We start from the raw sequence: 25,899 nt of genomic DNA, 5'->3' as shown, positions 1-25,899 counted from the left end.
CGTGATGGACCAGAAAATGTGATTCGTCGGATCATATAACTTCCATTCTTCTAATGTCCAATTTTCTTGGCATGTTTCTTGGTAGATGCAGCTGCCGATGATGTGCTGTCAGTGCAGGGATATGCTTTGGCCTCCGGCTATATAGGCCCATATGCAGCAATATACTCTGCACAATGTGTTGAGAATCACTGTCTGGGTCACCAATGTCGCAGCTGATGGTGATTTTGGCTATTATAGCTCTTCGGTCCCAGCGAACAATGCATAACAATCTCCACTCTTCTCTGGAATCAATGTGCCAGCAACGAAACACTGCTGGCCGGCGACTCGTCGTTTCACCATCCAATACACCATTTTTGATACGTGCTCACAACAACTGCACACGAACAGCCCACTAAACGTGCCTTTTCTGATTTTGGTGTTCCCAGTTATCAAGCCATAATGATTTGACCTTTATCGAAGTCTGATAAATCAGCTGCTTTTCCCATTATGTCGCTAGTCATGCTATGATTGGAAAGACAATGCTGGCCGCTTTATATATCCCAACATTAACCATGCATGTGCAATTGTTTTATTCCTAGGCAGACTGTTATAGATGGAGGGCGTCATAATATAATGGCTTTTTGGTGTATATATATATATTCAAAAATAAAGATGAGTAGAAAAGACTTGACAGGAAAACAGACTTGGATTTACAGTAGAATATTCATACAATAGATATCATATAATTTGGAATAGTCATATAATAGATTGATGTTTCTTTAAATTTATTATGATTTTTCTTGCAATTCTAATTGTTACGTTTTGTAACAGGAAATATTTTTGTTCCCTCTGTGTCCGTTTTCTTACTTTCATCACCCCCAGCACAATGCAGCATGCTGTTCTTCTAAACCAGTCATGTATCATCTCTTTTAAAATTAAAAAATTTTCTTTTTAATAATTACAGTATTAGGTACACCTCCTGTGGAGCTAATGCATCAGGAATTATTTTGTGAACAACTATAATATTTAAAACATATTACCCAAAAGCAAGTTTTTATTAACAAAAAGTCCACAGTCTGTAAATTACTTTCCATGTCTAAAAGGAGATGTGATTAAATAATTGAATTTCTACATAAAGAGATGACAACTCATCAACAGATAGACAGTAAGGCTAAGAGTTAATAAAATTATACCAAATATGGGTAAAATATTTTATACAAGAAAAACAGTTTATAATAACTTTTTCTTTGATTGAGTCTTTGTTTTCTTTCTTTCGAAGAGCTGCAATTTTTGCTTATTAATTATTATTTAAAATGTGAATTTTTTATTATTTGAGAAGATTGAACTGCACTTATTAGTCCAAAGGTTGTTTGTCCCTGAGGGACTATTGTTTTTGTTTCGTGATTTTGCCTCCAATCACTCTGAATACCTGTTTCACTTTTTATAGTGTTGCCACCAAATACATTACATTTGAAGAAATTAAATAATGAAGAATCTGCATAAACCTATGCATGTTTCTCGCATTGTGATAAAACAACGGTACCTAGAGCCATCAAATTTTGAATGATGTAATACTACTGCGAATATGGGCATCTGGAAGCCTAAATTTGGAATTTGTTTTATTATCGATTTCATATTTTGTAAATCTTTAAGGAATTTTTTATTAACAAACTCAAGGATTTCAAAGCGAGCAATGGCAATGTTGTACAGAAAAAAAAAAAAAAAAAACATTTTTATCTCCAGCACATGAGACTGTGTATCGGAAATTCTAAAGATATGCTAAATTTAAAACTATTTTGCAATATTGCTCTTGAACTGAATTTTATGGTTTAAGTGCGAAGAACGTGATATTTAATAAAAATAACACACAAAATGCTAAAAAAACGCCCCTTTGGACATAATTTAAAATCTGAAACCGTTCATATTCTCTGAAACCTTTCAGATTTTCCTTTTTTTATTTATTAATTCACTTTTATGTTTATTTGTTTACTTATTGTTTAACTTTCGACTAACTGACTTTTACAATTATTTTTCACTTATCTGACTTTCCACAATTTTCTAGCCAAGTGGGAATCCTCTACAGACTACTTCTATTTTCTAAAAAAAACTTGACATTTCAGAAACAAAAAAAACCTCTGAAAAATTTCTTTATTAAATAAGTCTTAAACTAAACAGTTTTTTCTTTTAAAAAATTAACAATTTTTTAAATCAATATTTTAATAATTTATTATTGGTTTCTTACTTTCAAGTTTTTAATATATACTGCATTGAATTTTGATAAACCTAATCTCAGTGGAATGAAAAGAAGCATTGGTCTCCAAGATGTCTCTCTTGTAGCAGAATTTACACTTTGCCACCGTGGGCACCTTTTTTCTATGCAATCTGTATACCAGATACTCTGATATGATTTAGGAAATGGACTTGAAGTTAGAGGTTCAGGTATATGTCTGCATAATGTTTCTGAAAAAAAAAATTACGAAAATTATATTTAAATATATATGTGTAAGATAAAAATATGTAAATCAACTTTATAATTAATTTAGTAATAGCCTCTTAATTCCTCATTTTTAATTTGGGTATTTCATCTCTGTATTCTAAAAGTAATAACTTTTCAGCATTGTGCCATTTCTAGATTAATCTATATCACATGGCTTGTATAATGTTGATGGCGTAGCTAATTCAGAATTTGAATTCAAAATTTTGAGAACTGAAACTTCTCTAACCTAAACTAAGACCTTCGCTTGGTAGCTTCCATACTGCATAATTGCACACTTTTGCTTCTACCTCTGTGCCACCTGGATGTGATTTCATTCTGCTCTCTTTTTATCGCAACAGTATCAAAAATGCAAATATTCTGGAAATAGGCACGATTACAGTGAATTGTGGCCAGAAATGTCAATTGAAATAAAAAATGAATATTTAATTTTACTTGGCTGCCAAGTTACCTATTTATTATGAATTCAATATCTTAGTATTCTACGCAATTAGAATTCTTCATCTTTAATATGTTAATACCTTTTAGAGTATCTACATTATAAGATCCTAACTAAATTGGTTGTCCTTGGCAGCTAGAATACTTGAGAAGTGTGTAGCGAATTACTTACTGCTAAGACTTCAATAGCAAGTCCAAAGAAGAGTCAAATTACCCTTTTTATTCAACTAAGCCTCCACTGAGGCTTTAGATAGAAAATAAGAAACTAATCTAATGCTAACTGAACTAAAAACTAGCCAAAGCTACACAGAAATAACTAACAGAGTTGGCCCTTATTTAAAGCTCACCGGCGAATACTAACAGCAGGCACGTAACAATACAGCCAAATGTAGTAAGATTCGGCTTAAAGCAACGATGTGGCCAGAAGGCAGAATATGTCACCAAACAGCACAATCTAGCATGAATTATGGATAAGCATGATGTCACAGCACATTTATGACATCTGTATTTTCAGTTAATGAAGTCCTACTGATTTTTGACACCTTTTGTTTATATAAACAAGAACATAAATTAGCTGTTATTATTGTATTTTCCCCTAGTATTTTGAAAAAAAATAGTTCAAGAAATTTAGAATCACATTCCTGACTGGATTCCGATTCATTTACAGCTGGTCAAGAGAATTTGCATCTGTTGAATAAGGAAAGAACAGCTGGATATGGCCAACAAAACAGTAATAGATTTTAAAAAATCACATGCAAGAAATTTGTATTCATAGCATTAGACCTAAAAAAACAGTAAAAATTGATAAAGGCCTTTTTACAAAACACAAAAATGAATCAAATATTTCCACAGCAATGGCTATTTTGTAGATTGTGCAGAGGTACTGAAAAATGTTTTATTGTAAGAGTTGCAGATATAAATGCATTTCAGAATTCTGCATGAATGACTGATGCAACTTCAGCAAGATCTCCATAAACTTTCATGGTTTAACTGTAGTCAAATTTCAGGATAATACATAAGTATCTTATAACAGTAAACAGGATAATACATAAGTTATAGTTAAAAGAATAATACTTAAGTAGTCTATAATCAAACAAGAGATGTCAGATGAGGCTACAATGCAAAGAGAATTGGTAAGGGTTATAATTGAATTGAAGAGTATATATATGTCAAATATCTAATTGTCAAGCAAATTTTTACAAATTTTATTAAAGCAAAAATTCCTTTTGCACCCACAAAAATAATGCATAACTTTTGCTTTAAGTAGACATTACAATAACAGACCTGAACCTTTCTTCACTCCCCCCCCAAAAAAATGATTTCTTCCCTTTATTGTGGCTACTGACAACAATAGTAAGTCACAAGGATAATCTTTCAATAATATAGGTATGTTTCTTAAACAGCCAGCATTTTCTCACTGACAGTTCTAAGTCACATATACCATAACTAAGCTCAAAGAAAATCTGAGCAAATTTAAAAAAGATGATACTGAACAAGATCATTTGCCAAAGAAATAAAAAGTACTTATTCTCCTCCCCCCAAAAGGAAAGTAATAATAAAATAAATTGTTAGTGTAAATTTTAAAATGAGGTTTTCCTTTTTAAATACCCATTACTAATTTTGAAGGTCTCAATATAACATTTCCTGACTTTGACAAACCAAATGCATATCTACATTATAAACAACAATAAATTATTTTTAACTGATTTTTGAAGGGTAATACAGTAGAACCTCAGTTAACGAGCATAATTTTATTTCCAAATCTTACTCATAATGAGAAAGAATAGTTAAGTGAGAAGACTTTTTCCATAAGAATCAATATAAAATAGAATAATTTCATTCTAAAAAAAATACCAAAATTTATAATAATGTAATTATCATTTATAATATATCCTTTTTTAAAAGAAACTTGTCAAAGAAGACATTTGTTTTGACCTATGTTTCAAAATTTGGGGAAAATAAAAATAAGACACAACATTATAGTTAAATAAATCTGTAGCCTGCATAGCTATTATTTTATAATAGCTATGCTTTATAATAGCTATATTCTTTATTTTATAAGGATGATAAGGATGATGCAACAGTATCCCATACTTTCAGCAACTCCTTTATTTCAGTGAAAGGTTGATGCTTTACTGAGGCTGTCATTCCCTCCATGACTTCTTGCTGAGTCACAGAATGCAGTTCCATAAGCTCTTCAGAGGATAGCTCTTGGCTATGCTCTTTCACTAGCTCACTGATATGTAGAAACAATTTCTAACTATTGTTTCAGCCTCTCAAAGACCTACCGAAGATAGACCAAGAGCTACCACTTCTGCAGATGACCAGGTATATGCAACTTAGTGCACATCCCAACAGGACTGCAACTCCCTGTCAACTTAGATCTTTGCTTCTTCTACAGGAAGGACAGTATCAGCCATAATAGTATGCAGAAGGCTACATGGAAAAGGTCTGTGTGTTAGGCTATAAGGTATTTCTTCCGCCTTCCTAATGTGCCTTCGTGGTTCTGCATGCTGGGCTGATATTCCAGAAGTCCGTGGTTTGGTTCTCGGCAAAGGCGTTTGCTATTTTTCATCTTTCCTGCTCTCAAAAATATACATAATGTCTCTACAGTGGTGCCTGAACTAAAAGGGTTGTGGATGATGACCACACCCAGGATTTGGCGATTGGGTACCCTAAAAACCCCAGTTGCCCTTTAAAAGGGAGAGTATATAAGGTGTTGGAGACGGCTGCTGCAGACAGACGATTACGTAATGGCTCGGCGAAGGTCGGCAGAAGGAGCGCCGCATCTGATTGGACTATTTTTTATTACTCTTATTTTTTTCCTTTAACTGCAAACTAAGCGGGAAAATTCCCTTTTCACTCAGTTATATGTATGCACTAGTTAGAGTAATGTAACGTTTTCAGCTTGTGTGAGATATCCATATTAAATATTTATATTAATAATCCCTGCTGTGATTATTTAATTTGTAACCTGCATGTTGTAGCCCTGAGAGTTGCAACATAGTAAATTTGGCATCCACTACTTTATATTTTTGATGAAATATGGATGTAAAAGTTTTGAAAGCAAAACGAAAGTTGCTGAGAACAGCGTTTACGGTGTGCTGCAGTGATATAGCTCAGAAGATCGAAAACAAAAGTTTAGGAAGTGACGAAGTCAGTACGTTGTTTCGGCAGATTCAAGATAAATTCACACGTTTGGAAACAACTCAAGAAGAAGTTTCGAATTTGTTGCTGAGTGATGATGCCCTTCAAGATGAATATTCCGAAGATTTTTTTTTAAAGCAGAAGAATACCGTGACAAGTTCTGCTTAATTTGTTCGCTGTTAGAAAATGCAAAGAAGGGAAATTCGGTTACGGAAGGAACAACAACCGAGCAAAAAAGGAAATTCAAGCTTCCAAAACTTGAACTGAGGAAATTTAGTAGAGAACTGAAAGACTTTCTTGCTTTTTGGTCCCAGTTTGAGAAAATCCACATAGATAACTCCATTGTGGATGAAGACAAATTTCAATATCTTTTACAATGTGTGGTAGCAGATTCTAAAGCGTCAAGACTGGTCACAAGTTTTCCGCCTACTAAAGAAAACTATTCAAAGGTCATCACACAACTTAAAGAACGCTTCGGGAGAGATGAACTTTCGGTTCAGATTTATGTACGGGATCTACTTTCCACAGTAATGAAAAATGCTGCTGGTAGGATTAAAGTAGATTTAGTTAAACTTTACGATTTACTTGAGAGCAAGCTTATGGCACTAGAAAGCCTCAGTTAGAACTAAGGAAAAATTTGCAGAATTTTTTTAACCACTTGTTGAGTCCTCTTTACCCGAGCCTGTTCTTCGTGCGTGGGGAAGAAGCTGCTCCATGGAAGATACTGCGTCACAGCAAGATAGTGCGCATTCGTTGGATAAACTTTTGTGCTTTCTTTGAAATGAAGTGCAAAGTGAGGAAATGATTAAGCTCGCTCGTACCGGGTTGGGAGCTTCACGTTCTGCATTTCGCATCCACATTGTGATGATCCGGGTTGCTCTACAGCTGTTGCCTTGGTAAATGTTCAAGACAATACAGGTAGGCGAAATTTACGTTGTATTTTTTGTGAGAAATCCCACAATTCTGCCGAATGTTTTTCTGCTCGCAAAATGTCTTTAGAAGATAAACGAAAGCTTTTGGTGCAAAAGAGCGCCTGTTTTCACTGCCTACGAGTTGGACATAGTTCACGGGCATGCAAAAATAAAGTAAAATGTTTAACATGTGATAAATTTTACTATACCATTATGTGCTCAAATGGCGAACCTTTAAAGCCAAATGAAACTGACAGTACCGTTATTCCAAGTAATGTATTGTCTAATCAGTCAACTGTTAAAGAAAATGTGTACTTACAAACACTTGTTTTAAAAACAGTTTTTGAGGGTAGACAACTAACAGTTCGTACAATTTTGGACACCGGTTCTCAGAAATCTTATCTTTCAGAGAGGGTTATCGCGTTTTTGCAGCTGCGTCCTAAATCGAAACAAACCATTATACACAGTTTGTTTGGGGGGAGAGAGACAAGTCCTCATTCCCATTTTGTGTTTAATGTTAATTTAAGAAATTTTGAGGGCGCTTATGACCATAACTTTGAAGTACTTTCTCAAAACAAATTATGTGAATGTGTTCCAAAAGTAGTTGATCCCAATACCCTAAAATATTACCTTGATTGATTTGCAAGCTAAAGAATATGACATTGAATTGCTTTTAGGAGCAGATGCCATCAGGGACATTGTTACTGGCAGTTCTCTGAAACTGAACTCTGGTGTAACTGTAGTTGAGACTAAATTCGAATACACTGTGATTGGTAAAGTAAACAGCTTATCTGAAGAACCTACTTCAGCTACTATTCCAGCATTACTACAAAATAATTTGTGCAATAATGTAGTTTCATTGCATTGTGCTAATCTTAGCGTAACCGAACTCTGGAATTTAGATGCCATTGGCATAATAGACCCAACTGAAGATGTTAAATGTAAACTTGCTCACTCTGACACCGTTAAGCAATTTAAAGAGAATTTAAATGTTCTTCCTGATGGCCGATATGAATTGCCACTACCCTTTAAATCTGAAATTCTGTTACCTAACAATAAGTCTTTGACTTTTAACAGGCATCAAGGAATGTGTCAACGAATTAATAAGGAAAATCAGTTAGATGACTAGGTAGGTTTAAGCAATGGGAAGACCTAAAAATAATAGTTGCCCCATAGACCTGTTATAAAGCATACTAGCCAGACAATGAAGGTAAGGCCGGTGTTCGACGCTTCAGCCCGAGAGAGAAATCAACTGTCCCTAAATGACTGTTTAAATAGAGGGCTGAACTTAATTGAACTCATACCTGATATTATTGACAGGTTTAGATTGCATTCCGTTGGTTTATCATCCGACATTGAGAAAGCATTTCCTCAGCTGAGTATTATCCCAGAATATAGAGATTATTTGAGGTTTTTCCTTCCGACTCTTGAAGAACCTATGATTTACAGACACTGCAGAGTGGTGTTCGGCGTTTGTTCATCTCCGTTCCAACTCTCTGCATTGATAGAGCATCTCTTGGATAATTTCCCTGCCAAGTTTGACGATGTGACCCAAAAATTAAAGCATTCATTTTATGTTGACAATTGTGTCACTGGGGTTCACGATATCAAACAGCAAGAAAATTTTATGGTTAAGGCTACAGAAGTAATGGCTCAGGGATGTTTACCATACGGGGTTGGGAGAGTAATGTTCCAGGTCATTGTATTTCCCGTAGTTCAGGTATAACTTCTCTTTTTGGAATCTTATGGGATTTGGATAACAATACATTAAAATGTAATCTTAATTATTCGATGGATAATGAGATAAGTAAACGTAATATTTTGGCTGTGGTACATAAAATTTTTGATCCGCAGGGTTTTTTGAGTCCAACTACCTTATTACCTAAGTTGCTATTACAGGAAGCTTGGACTATGAAATTAAAATCGGATGATCCCTTGCCAGAAAAAATTCAGAAAACTTTTCAGAAGTGGCAGGATGAAATTAAATATCTTGAGAAAATTAGTATTCCATGATATGTAGAGATAAATGAGAATTCACAGCTGCATCTATTTGTTGATGCATGTAAGAGCTCCTATGGTGCATGTGTTTACATTAGAACTGTAACGCCCGTGGGAGTCAAAATTCGATTGATCAGAGCCAAATCCATGGTAGCACTGTTAAAATCTCTGACAATACACGGTTAGAATTGATGGCCTGTTGAATTGGCACGAGACTGGTTCACTCAGTATATGCCGTCTTACATTTGCCTGATTTGAAAATTATTGCATGGAGTGATTCTATGGTAGCACTCTGGTGGATTAAGAACCGTGGTGATTGGTCAATTTTTGTTGCGAATAGGGTAAAAGAAATAAACAGTCTGATTCCTTCTCAGTGTTGGTGCCATGTTCCAGGTGATTTAAACCCAGCAGATATGCTTTCAAGAGGCAGTTCCCCTCGTTCATTTTCAGATTCTCTTTGGTGGGAGGGTCCATCCTGGCTCCTGGTACCTAATAACAACTGGCCACTAGACCGTTTGGCTTACGAGACCTCTGAGGTAGAACGAGAAAAAAGGAAGGTCAGATTGTGTAACCTTAATTGAGTTGAAGAAGAAATACCTTGGTATGCAATTAGGTTTTCGAATTTTCAATCCATCATTCGATTAGTCGCATGGATATTGCAGTTTGTGAAAAACGCAAAAAGTAAACGTGCATTTCGAGAGATTGGAGATTTAACCGTTCATGAGATGGAATATGCAGAAAAAACTCTTATATAAATTGTACAAAATAGGTATTTTCTCTCTGCCAACTCTTTTCCCAATATGAGTGTCATCTCAGACAAAGAGGGTATAAAAAGGGTGAAAACGTGCATTACAGAGCGATCAGACGACCCTGAATTTATTTGTCCAATTATTTTACCAAACCGGTGTATTTTCACCCAGCGTCTGATAGAATATTATCATTTACAAAATTGTCACGCTGGAACCCAAATATTACTCGGAATATTAAGGGAGCGATTTTGGATAGTGAGAGGCAGGAGAGTGGTCAGGAAAGTCGTAAAAAGTTGTGTAAGATGCAATCGATACGAGGCCAAGTCTCCCGGTTGCGAGCCGGTGTCGCTACCAGGCGATCGTCTCAATGACGCAGCGGTGTTCGAGGTGGTAGGAGTTGAACTGCCAGTACCCTTGTATGTAAAGGGAGGTGAAAAAGTTTGGATTGTTTTATTCACATGTGCAATATATAGAGCCATTCATTTGGAATTGACTTCCTCGTTGTCTATTTCTTCTATTTCTAGTGATGAGCATTCAGATTCTAATAACTCTTCAAATGACTTTAGTAACATCCTGCAAGGTGCTAAAGTGTCAAGATTTGGACGTGTGATCAAGATGCCTCAGAAATTGGATCTCTTCAACCAGGTACTGTATGTCTTTGAGCCAACCTGAAGTCAACTCAAAGAGGGGGAGGATGTTGGAGACGGCTGCTGCAGACAGACGATTACGTAATGGCTCGGCGAAGGTCGGCAGAAGGAGCGCCACATCTGATTGGACTCTTTTTTATTACTCTTATTTTTTTTCCTTTAACTGCGAACTAAGTGGGGAAATTCCCTTTTCACTCAGTTATATGTATGCACTAGTTAGAGTAATGTAACGTTTTCAGCTTGTGTGAGATATCCATATTAAATCTTTACAATAATAATCCCTGCTTTGATTATTAATTTGTAACCTGCATGTTGTAGCATTGAGAGTTGCAACATAAGGTATTTCTCCCGCCTTCCTAGCGTGCCTTCATGGTGTAGTGGTTCTGCACACTGGGCTGGTATTGCAGAGGTCTGTGGTTCGATTCCCGGTGATCCAAAAATATACCTAATGTCTCTACAAGGCGACTAGTATTGAGTGTCCCATTTAACTTTGGCCATTTGAAGGAGCATTTGAATTGGGCATGTAGTCACGTAAATGAGATTGAAAATCACTGGAGATCAATTCTATTCAATGAAGAATCCTACTTCGCTTTACACTGTGATTCTCAACAAGTTTACATACAGAGGGAAGAAAACAAATGACATCTTCTGTTGAACATATGGGAAAGAGATAGCTATTCAGGAAATACTGTTCTTGTATAGAAAGGAATAGCCTTAGATGGGCACATAGACCTATATGTGTTGCAACATAGAAGTCGGAATGCTCAGAGGTATACAGACAATATTACTGGATGATAATATACTGGATCCTATTGTTCATTTCGATGCTGCCACAATTAGCAGTAGTTTCATTTTGCAAGCAGATAATGCCTGACCTCACACTGCTCGTTTTATTTACCAATTTTCTGAAGCCAGCACAGTCTCTAGATTTTAATCCCATGTGGATATGTGAGATAAACTAATCTCAGGAGGCGTGTTGTTGATGGATTCGAAGTTCAAAGTCCTAGACGGGCTTTGAACTGCTCTACATGATCAACCATTGCTACCCATGCAGCTCACTGACAAGATCATAAACAGCATGGTGTTTTTTTTAATTTAATTTTATTTTATATTATTATTATTTTTTATTTATTTATTTATTTAGTTTGCATGTCCGAATTTAGGAGATTTAACATTTTCACTGATATCAAAAAATTAAATTCTGTATTAAATTTTCATGTGTTTTTAAGTTACAAGTGGTATAATATATATTGTCAGTATCTATTAAGCAATGGACAGAAGCTAACTATTAAGCAAGAGACATTGCTTAATTGTTGGAAACCAGTATAGTAATTCATTATAATGTGCAACTACATATTGCCATGACTTCTAAATTGTACTTTTTTTTTTTTTTTTTTTTTTTTTAATTTTTGAAGAGCATTACACTTCTAAAGCTACATTTCTAAAGATAAGAATAAAGAATAGCTCATTAACATATGAAGAGGAAAACTATAGATGGATAAAACAGTTTCAGGTAAGAGTAAAATAACTTACATAAGAAAAACAAAGGTTATACTAAAGCTTTATATATACATATATATACAGTCAAAAGTCGTTAATCCAGACTCGTCGGGACTTCAGCGATTCTGGATTATCGATTTTTCCGGATTATAGATCATCAGTTTAAATCTCGTAAGATGGCATGCAGAAATTCTAAACTTAAAAATATGAAACCGTCATTTATGAAATAAATTATGATCTAAAGAGTATCAAAATTTACAAAAAAAAAAAAAAAAAAAAAAAACTTAATATTTATTTGTTTACTTTATTAAACATTTCTTTCAACGCGCGCATACGTAAAGCATACATTATGCATAGTCGAAATTAGAAAATTGCAACCAGAAAACTACTTGATGTGTATTTGCAATATTTATAATGATGAGGAATTTGATTTAAATCATATCAAAGACAGAGTACAACGAGATGAAATACTACATTTAGTAAGGAATTATAAGCCGAATAAAATAAAACTATCTTCCCTGAAGATAAGGATAGTGCTGACAGATCAACTTCCAATTCATTGCGCACTGCGACGTCCCCCCTCCCACAGAGCAGCGTGAAATTGATAAACAGATTTCGGAATGATTAGAGAAACAAATCACCTCTCTGTCACTTTCTGCATACCTTTATCCATTTTTTGCAGCAATTTCACTTTTTGTTTGATGGACATTGAAACATATTTGTAGATCCTTTGGAAGCTCCAGCATCGGAAATTCTATTTGACATAATCGAAAAATCAAGCTTACTTTTATAAAATTGCTCTTACAGTCTGCAAAAAATAATAAGCCGGATCCAATTAGAACATTAAGGAACAACGCAATCATCAACATTAACTGAAATAGATAATTAGATAATTTTAGCTTATACCATCCGTTATACATTAAACGCGCATGCGAAAACGTATTCTGCGCTTGTGCGCACGCATATGCGCAGTCATAAAGGTCTTATGCGCACGCATTAACGCCTATGCGCATGTGTCAACGCTGCACATGCACAGAAAGTTTTTAACTTTGAGGTCCGGATTATGGGTGTCCGAATTAACTATTTTTGACTGTATATATTTCATAATAATTTATAATAAGAAAACGTTCCATATACCATCTCTAAGGAACACAAATTGAATTCAAAACCATGAATGAAAAAAAAAAAATTTTAGTCAGAATTTAAATTAGTATTTTAAATAGTAATTTCAACTTCTTGTTTAAAAACCTGCAAGAAAAATCTTAAATCGCAAATATGCAAAACCAAAAGTAAATTTTAAATTTGAAAAAGTAGTTATTGCTATTGATCACAGATTAATTGGCATATCAAGAGGATAAACCAATCTGCCATCAATTAACAACAACTAAATTAAGAGAGTGTTTTCGTCTTACTTCCAAGTAAGCATCAAATTATTTGCTAGATTCAAACCATACGTCAAAATTAATACTCAATTCAAATAAAGACATTAGTCCATTTAAGCCAAGAATCTTGTTAAACAAAATAGCAAATAATCTTAAAATTAAAGTTTCTTTTAAGAACACAATCTGAACGAGATGCTTACTTTAGAAGACATATCCCCTACACACTCATTTCAATTTCAAAAACAGAAGTAAACTAGAACATAAAAAGTTAATTCAAAATCATAAGAAGATCAAAAACAAAACAACCTCAAAATTAAAGTTTAAAACATGTAGTTACTTACAAATTTTAAAGATTAAACTAGTAAGTTAAAATTAACAAACTTGCCTTCAAAATTTTAAGAACAAATGGCTGGAAATTCAAGTATTAAGTGATGGAAGTAAAAGGGTTGTCGTAAAGTACAGTTTTCTATTTAAGAAAGTTTAGCCTAAATATATATATATATATTAGACTAGCACTATTTTAATCAGTTGCTATATAAAGTATGAACTGTTTGTTACTTCAGATATTAATTTCTCTGACTTTTTTAGAGTTTGTATTTTCATTGACTTTCCTTGATCACTTTTCATTTAATAATTTACCAGGTGAAAGAGATATACTCAGGCAGATATTTTATAACAGATTTGTGTTTCTTTTATAGCTGTTAAATAAAAAATTTTAAAAAGCACTAACACATTTTATGGTAATGTTTTACGATTTTTATCTATTTGAAGGCTGCTGATCTGTCTGCTGTTTTTTAAAACTTCTATAAATCTCAAACTATATCCCAATATTCACATAAAAAAATATTTATGTCTAACTTAAACAGGTATTTCAAGAATCAACTATATTTCAATTTATGAATATGCTCTCCCTGCATAATTAGCCATTGCTAGTTTGTATGATATGAATTAAATAATAAATCACTTATTTATTCACAAACAAAAAGAGCGTTTATGGTGTAAACATACCATAAATTATGCTTTTTTACTTTATGAAACAATTTATATAATTTATGCTTTATGAAATATATTATACTCACTGATATCTGCCTTTATCACAGTATTGTCAAAAGCAACATGAACAGCCATTGAACTCCATTCATCATATACAGACAATTTCCTAACAATACAAAAATGCATAAATGCAGCCTAATTATAATTTACTTCAAATGATTCCTCAAAAAAGAAATTAATATTCATACCTCAAAACTTGAGCAACTGTGTTAGGTCCAAACCATTGGCCCACTGCTTTTCCTTCTGAAACCCCCATCTGTGCTGAGGGAAAAAAAAAATATTTTACTTCATTTTATCCATAAAATAATGCTGTTCATATTACTCTCAAAGTGGAAACAAAAATGTAGTATGAGGTCACAACACCAGTTATTTAAAGACTAAACATTAAAATTAAGACTGAATCATATTTCACTTACATTAATTTACAGCTTCAATGTATTTTAGAACTTACATAATTATTGGTTTGTATGGATCAAGTGGGAAGACTGAATCCCTGCTAGTTCAAAGCAAAATGATAAATATTCATACCAGATAAAAAAAAGCCTTCATTAAAAAATAATTTATATAAACTAAGATGGATTTTATATATTCATTTCATAAAAAGAAAAAAGAAAGGAAAAAAGAAAAGTGTTATAATAATATGTATATATATATATATATATATGATGTACCAGCTTTTGTCCAAAATAAATAGATTGGTGAAGAATCATAGATGTAGTCGTAGCTTAAATTATCAGACGATAAGTTTAAAAAACAGGATCCATTTATTATTGGTCAGGAGAAATAGCAGTTACAAAATCATATTTCCGGAGTAAATAAAAAAGAATTACTAATAACTTTTTATATGAAGTTTACTGCATCGTTACATTAAAGAAAAGACCCTGATATTCCTTTGCGAGTCCTTTTATAGCCTCTGGAAAGGCGAAGCTTCCAATAAATGACGTCAGCCTCGTCAGCCATTCTAGTTTGCTTTAAATATCTCCAGAACATTCTATAACTGTACGTGTAGAAAAAGCGGGAAAAACAACTTGACTATGGGGCTGTGGATTTAATTCCATGTACTTTCATATAAGAGACCATTAAAAATGAAAAGAACATACAGTTAGAATTTTAAGTGTATTTTTGACTATGGAATTTTATTATTACAAATATATATATATTATTCAAAATTAACTCTTCCTAAAAAAAAACAGAGAGAGAGAGAGAAGAAAGGGGGAAGAAAAAAATTACATATCCAGATAAAGAAACAGCTATAGGTAAATATTTGTGAAGTACAAATTTGCAGAACTTTCACCACACTACACAAATTTCATTGTTTTAAATCACAAAACATTTCTAAAAAATTTTATGATATTATGAAAATTAAAATTACCCTCTTTTTTAATTATGACAAATCATATTAAGGCTATCTGCTTACGAAAAGGAGTGTTTTCATGGAGGGCCTTCTATGGGAAATTTGCTCATGTTCACCCTTAATCTATATTGGTGCGATTATTTTTCATAACTTTCAACGTGGATTAAACAGTGCTTCGATGAACTTAATTCTTTATATAGTGATAAGCACCATCCTACAGCAATGTAAAAAACAGGTGTAATGAATTCAATCGTGGTCGACATTCGCTCTAGGACCAATTCTGTGAAGGTCATCCAAAACTGGTTGTAGTGCCATAAACTATTGATGCTGTGCATGAACTTATAAAGCAAGATCATCATGTGACATACTGTGAGATTGAGGCATCTTCGGGCATTAGTATGCCAAGCATTAGTAAGATATTGAGTAAACTTGGCCGTAATTTTTTTTTTTTTTTCGTTTTGTATCCCACGTAATCTGACAAACGCTCAAAAGAAGGCTCGTATCGATTGGTGCAAGGAAATGTTGAATTGTTTAAGGTGTTTTAAAGGTGGTGTATAACAACTACATTTATGGCGAATCATGGATCTATGCATATGAGCTTGAAACAAAACAGCATTCGCCTTTATAGGGGTTCCAAGATGAGCCAAATCCAACGAAAGTTGCTCATGGAGGAAGCACATCGAAGCAAATGTATGCCAGTTTCTTCGGCATTACCGGCTACGTGGCAACAGTGGCATTATAGCAATGCAGGACGGTCAATTCCAAATGGTACATGACCATTTGTTTGCCAGAAGTCATCAGAGAAATTCGAAAAAAGGAGAAAAGACAAACCATTCTTCATCATGACAATATGAGTTATCACACTTTATCTCAAACAAAGGAATTTTTAATGGGCCACAACATCACATTGATGGGTGATCTGACGCACAGCCTTAATCTGGCACACATTGATTTTTTTATTCCCGCACATCAAAAATAAATTACATGGTCAGCGATTTGCAGCACTCGAAGGAGCAGTTGATGCATTCAAAGGGTGCGAGAAAGCATATTTTAGAGTTACCTCAATCGGAGTGTGAAAAGTGCTTCAAAAATTGGTTCAAAAGCATTCCAAGCGTATTATTGATCTTCATGGAGAATATTTTGAAAAACAATTAAGTCAACTGGTGACAGCTAATGAATAACTTTAACATAGAGTTCAATAACCTACTTTTGCAAATTTTTGGCAGGTGGAATATCATAGTCTAGTTTGACAACCTGAGTAACAATTTCTTATATCAAATTCTCTTTTCCATGTTAGAATATTTTCTGAAATTGCTAGTTGTTTACTAAAAACATATCAAACAAGGTTTCTTGTGATCTCAAATTCCTTCCCAAGATTTGAAATCACGTGCTTAATTGGTGATTTCTAACCATGAAGCTGTTTTCTTAAATTCTTAACCACACTTCTTGAAAAAGGCCAAAAGCACAGTAACACTCAGCCATAAAGACATACTTAGCAGTTGAAAAAATGGTAATGACTAGGCAACAATAGGCAAAGAGAATGCCACATAATCCAAACAGTTTAAAAACAGATGTGAAAATCAGAATGTATGGTACTTTTTGTTCAAATTTCAGTTTGAAATGTTTCCTATTTTCAAACTTATATTGGACTTTTTTAGGATAAAGCCCTGAATAAATCTCTCTAGACTCAAATATCCTTCTTCAGCCAGGGAAAGAACATAAACTTTTTATAGCAGGACAGAGAGAAAGGGGAAAATAGGATAAAAAAGAAAGGAAAGAAACACATATAGCAACACTACTGCTGAAATTATCATGCAGTTTCTTCCTGCTAAAAAGACACTAATGATCGAATTGAACAGAAAACCTTCAGGGTGCAAGACAGTTTTGCTGACAAAAAACTGGAGCAAATACCTAAAAGTGAACAAACTAAGTACAGCAGTAAAATTAATAATATTTAACTTAGTGGCTCTGCCTCCCCTATAGAAAAAGGACCAAATAATCAAACTGTGTAGATACACAATAAAAAGGGGGCATAACATGCATATATTAAAAGGAAAAACAAATATTTTTATAAAACAGAAGATTATATTTTTCTTATAATTTAAGCCCCAAATAAAAGTAGGTTATGCAATAGGTAGTAAACAAAACAGATATCATTATAGAGCGTACAAAAATTAACAGTGTATCCAACAGAAAATTAAACTGAACATATGCTTGTTTGGAAGAGATGGACAAGTTCAATTTTATTTCCTGTGCTTCTGAGTTTTATTTAAACAGTATTTTTTTGTAAAAATAATTTAAAATGAATGTGTTATTTTTGCAAAAATAGTTTTAAAAAGGGGAATTTTCTACATGATTTACAGTACATTAACAAGATTTGATCAATTAAAAGTCAAACAATAAAAATCAGCATTATATTTGCAAATTTTCACAGATTCTGATACGAGTCTTCCAGTGGTTGCACAGCAAGGGAAGATCTGAGTTGATGTTTTATTCCTTTGTGCACATAACAACAAATACTGATCATCGGTGCTCATTGTAGAGTTTGGCCGTCCTTGGGTTAACCTCCTGGATGCTGAATCTGCAGTTAGAAATTGCCACCTAAGTATATAAACCACAGAAGGACTCACATTTAGCCATCTGACCACTTCTGTCTGACTTTGTCCCGGCTAGTCACCCAACAGTTCTCCATCACAGTTCTTCAAGCAAATGATGCCTGGAGGTCATTGTAACGAATTGGCTATCCCTGATTTCTTATCTCTTTTACAGTAAAATTTGCTTGCTTGCTCTGAAACATGTAATTTTATGCTCCTCACAGATAACATATTTCGATTTCTGTACCACGCTGGTAAGTAATACCACGCTGGTGAAAGTCTTGGAGCCAACTTCACGATTAATTTACTATGTGTACCCTTTGGTTATTAGATATTTAGATTTAGTTTTACATTTGAATTTCTACTTATTCTCATCATAAATATTGGCTTATAAATAAGCACCAGGTGAGCCTTCTGTTCATCTATTTTAGTTTAAAATGAAGAGTCATTTACATCCTTCTCTTAAGTCTTTGTAGTATTTTTAACACATAGTGATCAAATCTTATTGAGGTTTGGTTACAAGTTACAATAGAGGAAGATCAAAAACATAACAGTGGCACCTGAACAACAGTGAACTTTGTTGCAAAGCAGTTCACATTTTAGTCTGCCACCCCCAAAGGTTACAAGCCCCACCAGTACTGGTTTAATCCTATGGAGGGCTTTGGCTTCATTATAGATACCATGCAGGTAGAAATAAAATCCACAATGACCCTTGATGGAAGAAGTTCAAAAAATATATTTTTGAAGCACTTAAATTCAGATTGATAGCAACTGGTGCACTTAGAGGACGGGTATACAATTTGGAAGCTGAACTATTCAGCAAATACCATTTGAAAGTCAATGAACTAATCTATTTATATTACGAAAAATCATAATCTTTAATTTGTTACTGAGGGAAAAGGATCAATACAGAAATAATTCAAATTATTTTGCCTAGGCTGCTACTGCATATAAAAGACTTCTTTCAATTAAGAAATCCAGGTATGCTGGAGTAACTGAACTAGGAGTTTGAACTCCTAGTTCAGTTTAAAAGCTGGAGGGTTGCTGAAAGTACATGTACAGCAGGATATGGCCAGAGCCAAATGGATAATTTTTAGACCTTCACCACAGAGAAAGCAACTGTTTAATGGAAATAAGCATTTCAAAAATAGGCAACAATTTCCAGCCATGAGTGGTGATCGCCAAAATAAACAGCAAAAGAGGAAACAGGGGCAAGGAAACAAGCAAAATTTAAACTAATCCAGGGGTACTGAAGATGAGAGGATATAGGCAAGAAAATCCCTCTAAAATTTAATTTAATATTTATAAGGTATTCCTCATGCCTTCCTAGCATGCCTTCATGGTGTAGTGGTTCAGCACACCGGACTGGTATTCCAGAGGTCTGTGGTTCGATTCCCAATGAAGGCATTAATTTTTCATCTTGCCTGCTTCCAAAAAATACTTAATGTCTCTACAGTGGCACCCGAACTAAAAGGGTGTTGGATGATGATTCTCCTCACCCAGGATTTGGCGATTGGATACCCTAGAAACCCCAGTTGCCCTTTAAAAGGGGGAGTACATAAGTTATTTCGCCCGTCTTTCTAGCGTGCATTCATGGTGTAGTGGTTCTGCACACTGGGCCGGTATTCCAGAGGTCCGTGGTTCAATTCCTGGGAAAGGCGTTAATTTTTTCATCTTGCCTGCTTCCAAAAAATACCTAATGTCTCTTCATATTGTGGTTATCTAAAATTCGACTCTGCTGGTAATACAAATATTCTTAAACAATATTCCTGCAGATGCTCTATTAGAAATTAGGGTTCAAAGCAGTTTTCTAGTGGTGAACTTTTGTCAAAAATATTTCTAGAGATATCGAATGTTTGAGGTTGTGAGAGTTAAAGTTACAGCTGCCCAAGGCAAGCAGTGTACATGCATACGAAAAATCATATTATATGTGCAAATAAAGAACAAGCAGCAAAAAGAAGTATTTTTTTGTGGTAAAAAATCTTCAAGCACCAACAATCTTAAGGCTGGATTTTTTAATGGTGGCAAGGGCAACATTAAATTTTCAGGAGGCCGTGCTGCAGCTGGACATGAAGGAACAAAACTCACAGAAATTGAAGTTAAGCACCTATTAACTGAAGAAAAAAAGCAAATTAGAAAACTTGATAAGTCAATTTTCTAAATTGTTCAAAGACAAATCATGCCACACAGACTCTAAGTCATAGTATTATCTCCCCTGTTACAGTAAAGCCCTATTATCATGATAAAGAACAAATTATAGAACAACACATACAAGAAATGCTAAAGAATAAAATAACAACTCCCATAAGTAGCACATATGCTAGTCCGGTACTACTATGCCATAAAAAGAATAATCTTCCACCTATGGACCATAAAGCATGACAATTTGCAGTTGATTATAGTTGATATTATTAAATAGTATTACTAAATATTCTCTCTATCTAATGCTCATAATAGGAGAAATTATTAGAAAAATAAAATCTATGAATTACATAATGTTAGATCTTACTTTAGGATATTTTCAAACCTGTGTAAAGCCTGAAAATGTTCTAGAAACAATATTTACAGGCATTTATTCCTTTTTAAGAATGCTATTTGGCTTATGTGGAGCTCCTGCTACTTTTCAAAGGGACATGGACATGACATTAAAACCTGTCCTAGGACAGTCACTTTTATTTATCTAGATTTTATTTATCTATCTATCTAGATAATCATAACTAGTGAGCCAATACATGAACATATTAGGGATTTGTACGACATGAAGCAGGATTGAAAATAAATGCCTCGAAATGTAAGTTTGCCACCAAGGAACTTCTTTACTTAGGCTATCAGATATCCCAAAAAAGAATCAAAATAGAAGATTCGAAAATACGTACAATAAAAAATTACCTTCCACCTAATATAGCAAAGTTGTCTTCATTTTTAGGCATGTGTTCTTATTATAAGACTTTTATTAAAGATTTTGCTAAAATAGTTGAGCTCTTTTTAAAACTAAAAAGAAAGAAAGAAAGACTTACTTGGTTGGGTGAAGAAATTATAGCATTTGAACAGCATTAAGCATTAATTCAAGTACCAGAATTAAAATTCCCTAAAGGCAAAGAAAACTTGAATATCATTGTGAATGACTTTGATTATGCAGTTGGTGCCATTCTGGCACAAAAAGGACAGCTAGTTGCTTACATTAGTAAAACTTTCAATCCTACACAAAGAAATTACACAGCTGTAAAAAGGGAAACTCTAGCAGTTTTGTTCACGGTTAAAAAATTTTTAGCATGCATTTTGGGAAGACACTGCTTACAATTTATTTGGATCATGCAACTGTGGGTCATTGGTATTCTGGAAAAAAACTATCACCAAGAATTATTAGATGGACACTTAAACTGCAAGAATTAGCCTAATCATTGAACACATGCCAGATAAAGAAAATATAGTGGCTGAGTCTTTGTAAAAATTAATTTAGATTTATTACATTAAATTAGATTCATTACAATTAATTAGATTTATTACATTAAATTAAATTCATTATATTAAACACATTCAAATGCGCTATGCTTACAGCAAAAAAAAAAAACTTGATTCTTGGGGAAACTATTATTGCTGAATTTCAAACATGCCCTGAATATACAAACATTTATGCTTATCTAAAAGATCCTGAGCATTTCAAGCATCAAGACATTATGGCTATCAGGAATAGAGTCACAAATTATAACCTCTTATTTTATGCAAAAGCAACTGATGAAAATAATAAAATTTGTTATCCCAACTAGTTTAAAATTGAGCATTTTGCAAGAATTGCACGATTTCTAATCTCAGGCCACCTTGGCACATGAAAAACTGTACAGCAAGTTTGCGAGGCTGTTTACTTCCTACAGCTACGACAGTTTATTAGTCAGTAAGTCAAGTTACACATTATTTCACAGTTAGTTAACGATGTTAATTATAGCCCAGTGAGGTATTTAAATAGTATAACAGCTACCTTCCCAAATGAATTAATAGGAATTATTAGGCCCATACCCACACAAGTGAAGTCAATAAAAATAGACATTTTACTCTTTATGATGGATCATTTTTGTAAGAGGGTAAAAAATAGTTCCCCTCAAAGGAGCCTCCAAAAAACTGCTTTAAATTCTTTTCTAAATGAATATATTCTAAAATATGGAGCTTCATTAAAAGTAATTTCAAGTAATGGAAAATAATTTATTAGTCAAAATATTTAAAAGGATTATGCCCAGAGCCTGGTATATGGAATTTAAAAATGGTACTTTATTGGCCGCAGTCAAGCATAACAAAGCAGGTAAATAAGAATATAGTTAACATTATATGTAGCTATATAAAATGCTATTATATGTGCTGAGATAGCTGCCTCCATGAGTTAGCATTTCCTTTGAGGGCAGCTAAGCATGACAGGACAAAAACACCAACAGAATTATTTCTTGGAAAAAAATTGATCAGCCCTCTCAAGAAATTATTTTTTGTTCAAAAAAGGACTCCAGAATTTAAAATGACTGACACTCAAAAGTTAGCAGATGAAGATACTCAAAATTTGATTAATGCAAGAAAAAAACAAAAACTCAATTATGATAAAAAATGCAGAGATTATAATTTCAAGATGGAAGACAAAGTATTGAAAATGAAATATTCTTTATCATAAACAAAGGATAAAGTGGAAACATTTTGCCCAAAATTTGAAGGCCCATATGTAAGAGTGCATAGAGGTTGTTGCTAATAAAGGTTAGGTGAAGTGCTAATATGAACTCTCTGTTTTTTAAACATATTTTACAGAAATTGCAGCATAGCAGAAATGTGACGCCAACAAGAACCAGTCGCAAAGTTCCATCCACATCGGAAGTACACAACACAGAAAGGAAAAGACGGCCAATTAATGAACAAGACACAAAAAAGATAAGGGTGAAATCGACAAGAGGAAAGAAGTGGCAAAAACGACAAGGGCCAGACTCGAGAACTGGGATGCTTCCAAAAAGCCAATGGGAAATACGATGATCTAGGGAATCATGCAACCAATCAAAGGACAACCAGTGCAAGCTCAGGGATAAATGGAAAAGAATTCAAATGCCGATTAAAAATATTAAAGAAGTTCTCACACAAAATGCCCAGTGAAGGAGTATCATGGCAGAGAAGGTCGCACATGTATCAGAGATTTGGTCCCTATAAGCAAAAGGTGAGGGGCCAAGCAGAAGCAGAGCCAATGAATGATGAATCCATAGACTATAATTCGGGTCGCAGAAAGGTACTAAGTAAAAACAAAAGGTACTAGGAAAGGGCCCTTTAGAGGAAATTTAAAACCCCAAATAGAGTGTGAAACATGCCTATGAGACAACTTCAAGTGCACAGACCAAGATTTATCCGACTTAAGAGGAGTTTGTAGTGAAGCAGATAGGTAATCAAAAAGAAAAGAAAGAAAGATAATTGATTTTTTTAAATGTATTCAGTTTCTGTTTTATATTGAAAAGTGCAGAAGTTGCTATTTATTTGAAGTTTTGCCTCAAGCAAGGTCATTTCGGTTGTTGCTAAGTAGCAAGAAGCTCTGAATTGAATTATGAATTTATTCGCAATGATCTTAAGTTTAATCTCAAAATAGAAATTTTGATTTAGTCCAAGAGATGGATGTTTGAGGAATTCTGGCAAAATTGTAAAGTAACTTTAAGAAACTGAGGTACAGTACAACTGAATAAAAAATTTCTCAATGTATTTTTGGTGGTCGTGTGCTTAATGCGTGATATAATTAAAGAAAATAAGAGTAGACAATCTCCTATAACAAAAGAATATATTAAGTACTAAATTACAATTTAAATTACATTGCAGAGATCAACGCAGAGCTCGGAACACAGTTCATGCTACCGTCGCGTACCATTGTCTGACGAGAAGTCTGAGTGAGTAATGACGTCGCTTTGCTGCTCCGATTAAGAACTGGATTTTACATGTGGTGCCATCTCATGAATAGAAGTTGAAGTATCTGTCGGAAAGCCACAGTACTCCCCCCCCCCAAGTACGATCGGTATGTTATAAGTACTTTGGGTTAAATTTAACCATTCTTCCAGATCTGGTAGTTTTAGGTTGCTCTTTAACGGGATGTAAGCTTTCTTCCGGGAGTGATGTTGATGAGGAAGTTGTTGGATCTTGCATTAGAAATGCTGGTTTGAGATGATCGATTCCGATCACTGATTGTTTGCCATTGCAGATGATGGCGAAATGTTTCGGTGTTCGTTTGACAACTTTGAATGGACCATCATATGAAGGTGTTAAAGTTGGCTTAATTGCATCGTTGCGCACGAATACGTGCAAAGATGTCTCAAGCGCAGGATGTACAAAATAGCTTGGCTGGTTATGTGAAGATGCTGGGGTTGGCGAGATATTGCTCATGGTCTCACATAAACGTTGAAGGAATGTTGGAGGGTCGATAACTGGAGTAGATTCTGGGTGAAAGAATTCACCTGGCAGACGGAGGGTTGCACCATATAACATTTCAGCACAAGTGCTACCAATGTCTTCTTTGAATGCTGTGCGAAGACCAAGCAAGACTAGGGGTAAGGCTTTTGTCCAGTGTGTGCTACTGTGGCACTTCAGACCTTGTTTGAGAGATCAGTGAAAGCGTTCCACCATCCCATTTCCAGATGGATGGTATGGGGTTGTGCGAATATGGCGAATGCCAAGAAGAGAGGTGAGGGATGCGAACACGTGACATTGAAATTGTCGGCCTTGGTCAGTAGTGATGGTGGTAGGCATGCCAAATCTTGAAAGCCACTGGGAGATGAATGCTCGAGCTGCAGTTTCAGCGGATATATTTTCAATAGGAATGGCTTCAGGCCATCTTGTGTACCGATCAAGACAAGTGAGGAGGTAAGTGTAACCATTTGAAGGAGGCAATGGGCCAACCAAGTCTAAGTGCACATGATCAAAGCGTCTTGCTGGAAGGTTAAATTGTTGAATGGGGCTGTGAGTGTGACGGGATACTTTACACCGTTGACATCTAATACATGAACGAGTCCATTCTGTGATGTCTTGATTCATTGCTGGCCAGACAAATCTGTCTGCGATCAGCTTTTTGGTGGCACGGATTCCAGGATGTGCCAAATTGTGCAATTATTAGGCATTAAACACTTCATGTCTAAAATTGACAGGAATATAGGGACATATTCTATTGTTTTCTATGTCACAGTAAATTTTAAGCATTGGATCAATGTGCAGCGGTTGTAACTGAAGGGAGGTTTGCGGATTTGAGATTAGGTTCTTGAGTTCCTCATCATGCAATTGAGCTTTTGCAATTTCAGAGAAATCTGGGGTAGTGAGGTTTATGTTGTTTACCCGAGACAAGGCATCTGCGACACAATTATCAGTACCAGAGACATATCTGATATCTGTACTAAACTGGGCGATGAAATCCAGATGTCGAAGCTGACGAGGAGAACATGAGTCAGAGATTTTTTTAAAAGCGAAGGTTAATGGTCGATGATCGGTGAAAATGATGAAGTCGGGCCTTCCAAGTAGTGCCGGAAGTATTTAACAGCACAGTACACAGCAAGTAGCTCCCTGTCATATGTGCTGTATTTCCTTTCTGCAGTAGTAAGTTTTCTGGAGAAGAATGCCATTTGGAAAAGTCCTTTAGTGGTATGGGCTTGAAGCACTGCTCCTATG

General features: G+C 34.5%; 1 protein-coding gene across 7 annotated transcripts in view; it reads right to left on the bottom strand.

Annotated features, from left to right (window-relative positions):
- LOC118191911 (cysteine protease ATG4B-like) overlaps positions 1-25,899 on the bottom strand; it is a 115,533-nt gene that overhangs the window by 24,966 nt on the left and 64,668 nt on the right. For all 7 annotated transcript variants that reach the window (XM_035362770.2, XM_035362773.2, XM_035362774.2 and 4 more), the window contains 3 exons: positions 14,487-14,559; positions 14,325-14,404; positions 2,222-2,439 (listed from right to left, as the gene is read on the bottom strand). In XM_035362770.2, coding sequence (XP_035218661.1) covers positions 2,222-2,439; positions 14,325-14,404; positions 14,487-14,559 — 371 coding nt within the window. The remainder of the gene's footprint in view (positions 1-2,221; positions 2,440-14,324; positions 14,405-14,486; positions 14,560-25,899) is intronic.

Source organism: Stegodyphus dumicola, chromosome 5, assembly GCF_044657685.1.
Source record: "Stegodyphus dumicola isolate Sdum_Otavi_A_Nest chromosome 5, ASM4465768v1".
NCBI classification, from domain to species: domain Eukaryota; kingdom Metazoa; phylum Arthropoda; class Arachnida; order Araneae; family Eresidae; genus Stegodyphus; species Stegodyphus dumicola.
The sequence above is the reverse complement of the archived record's forward strand: the minus strand, read 5'-3'. Positions and strand labels throughout refer to the sequence as shown.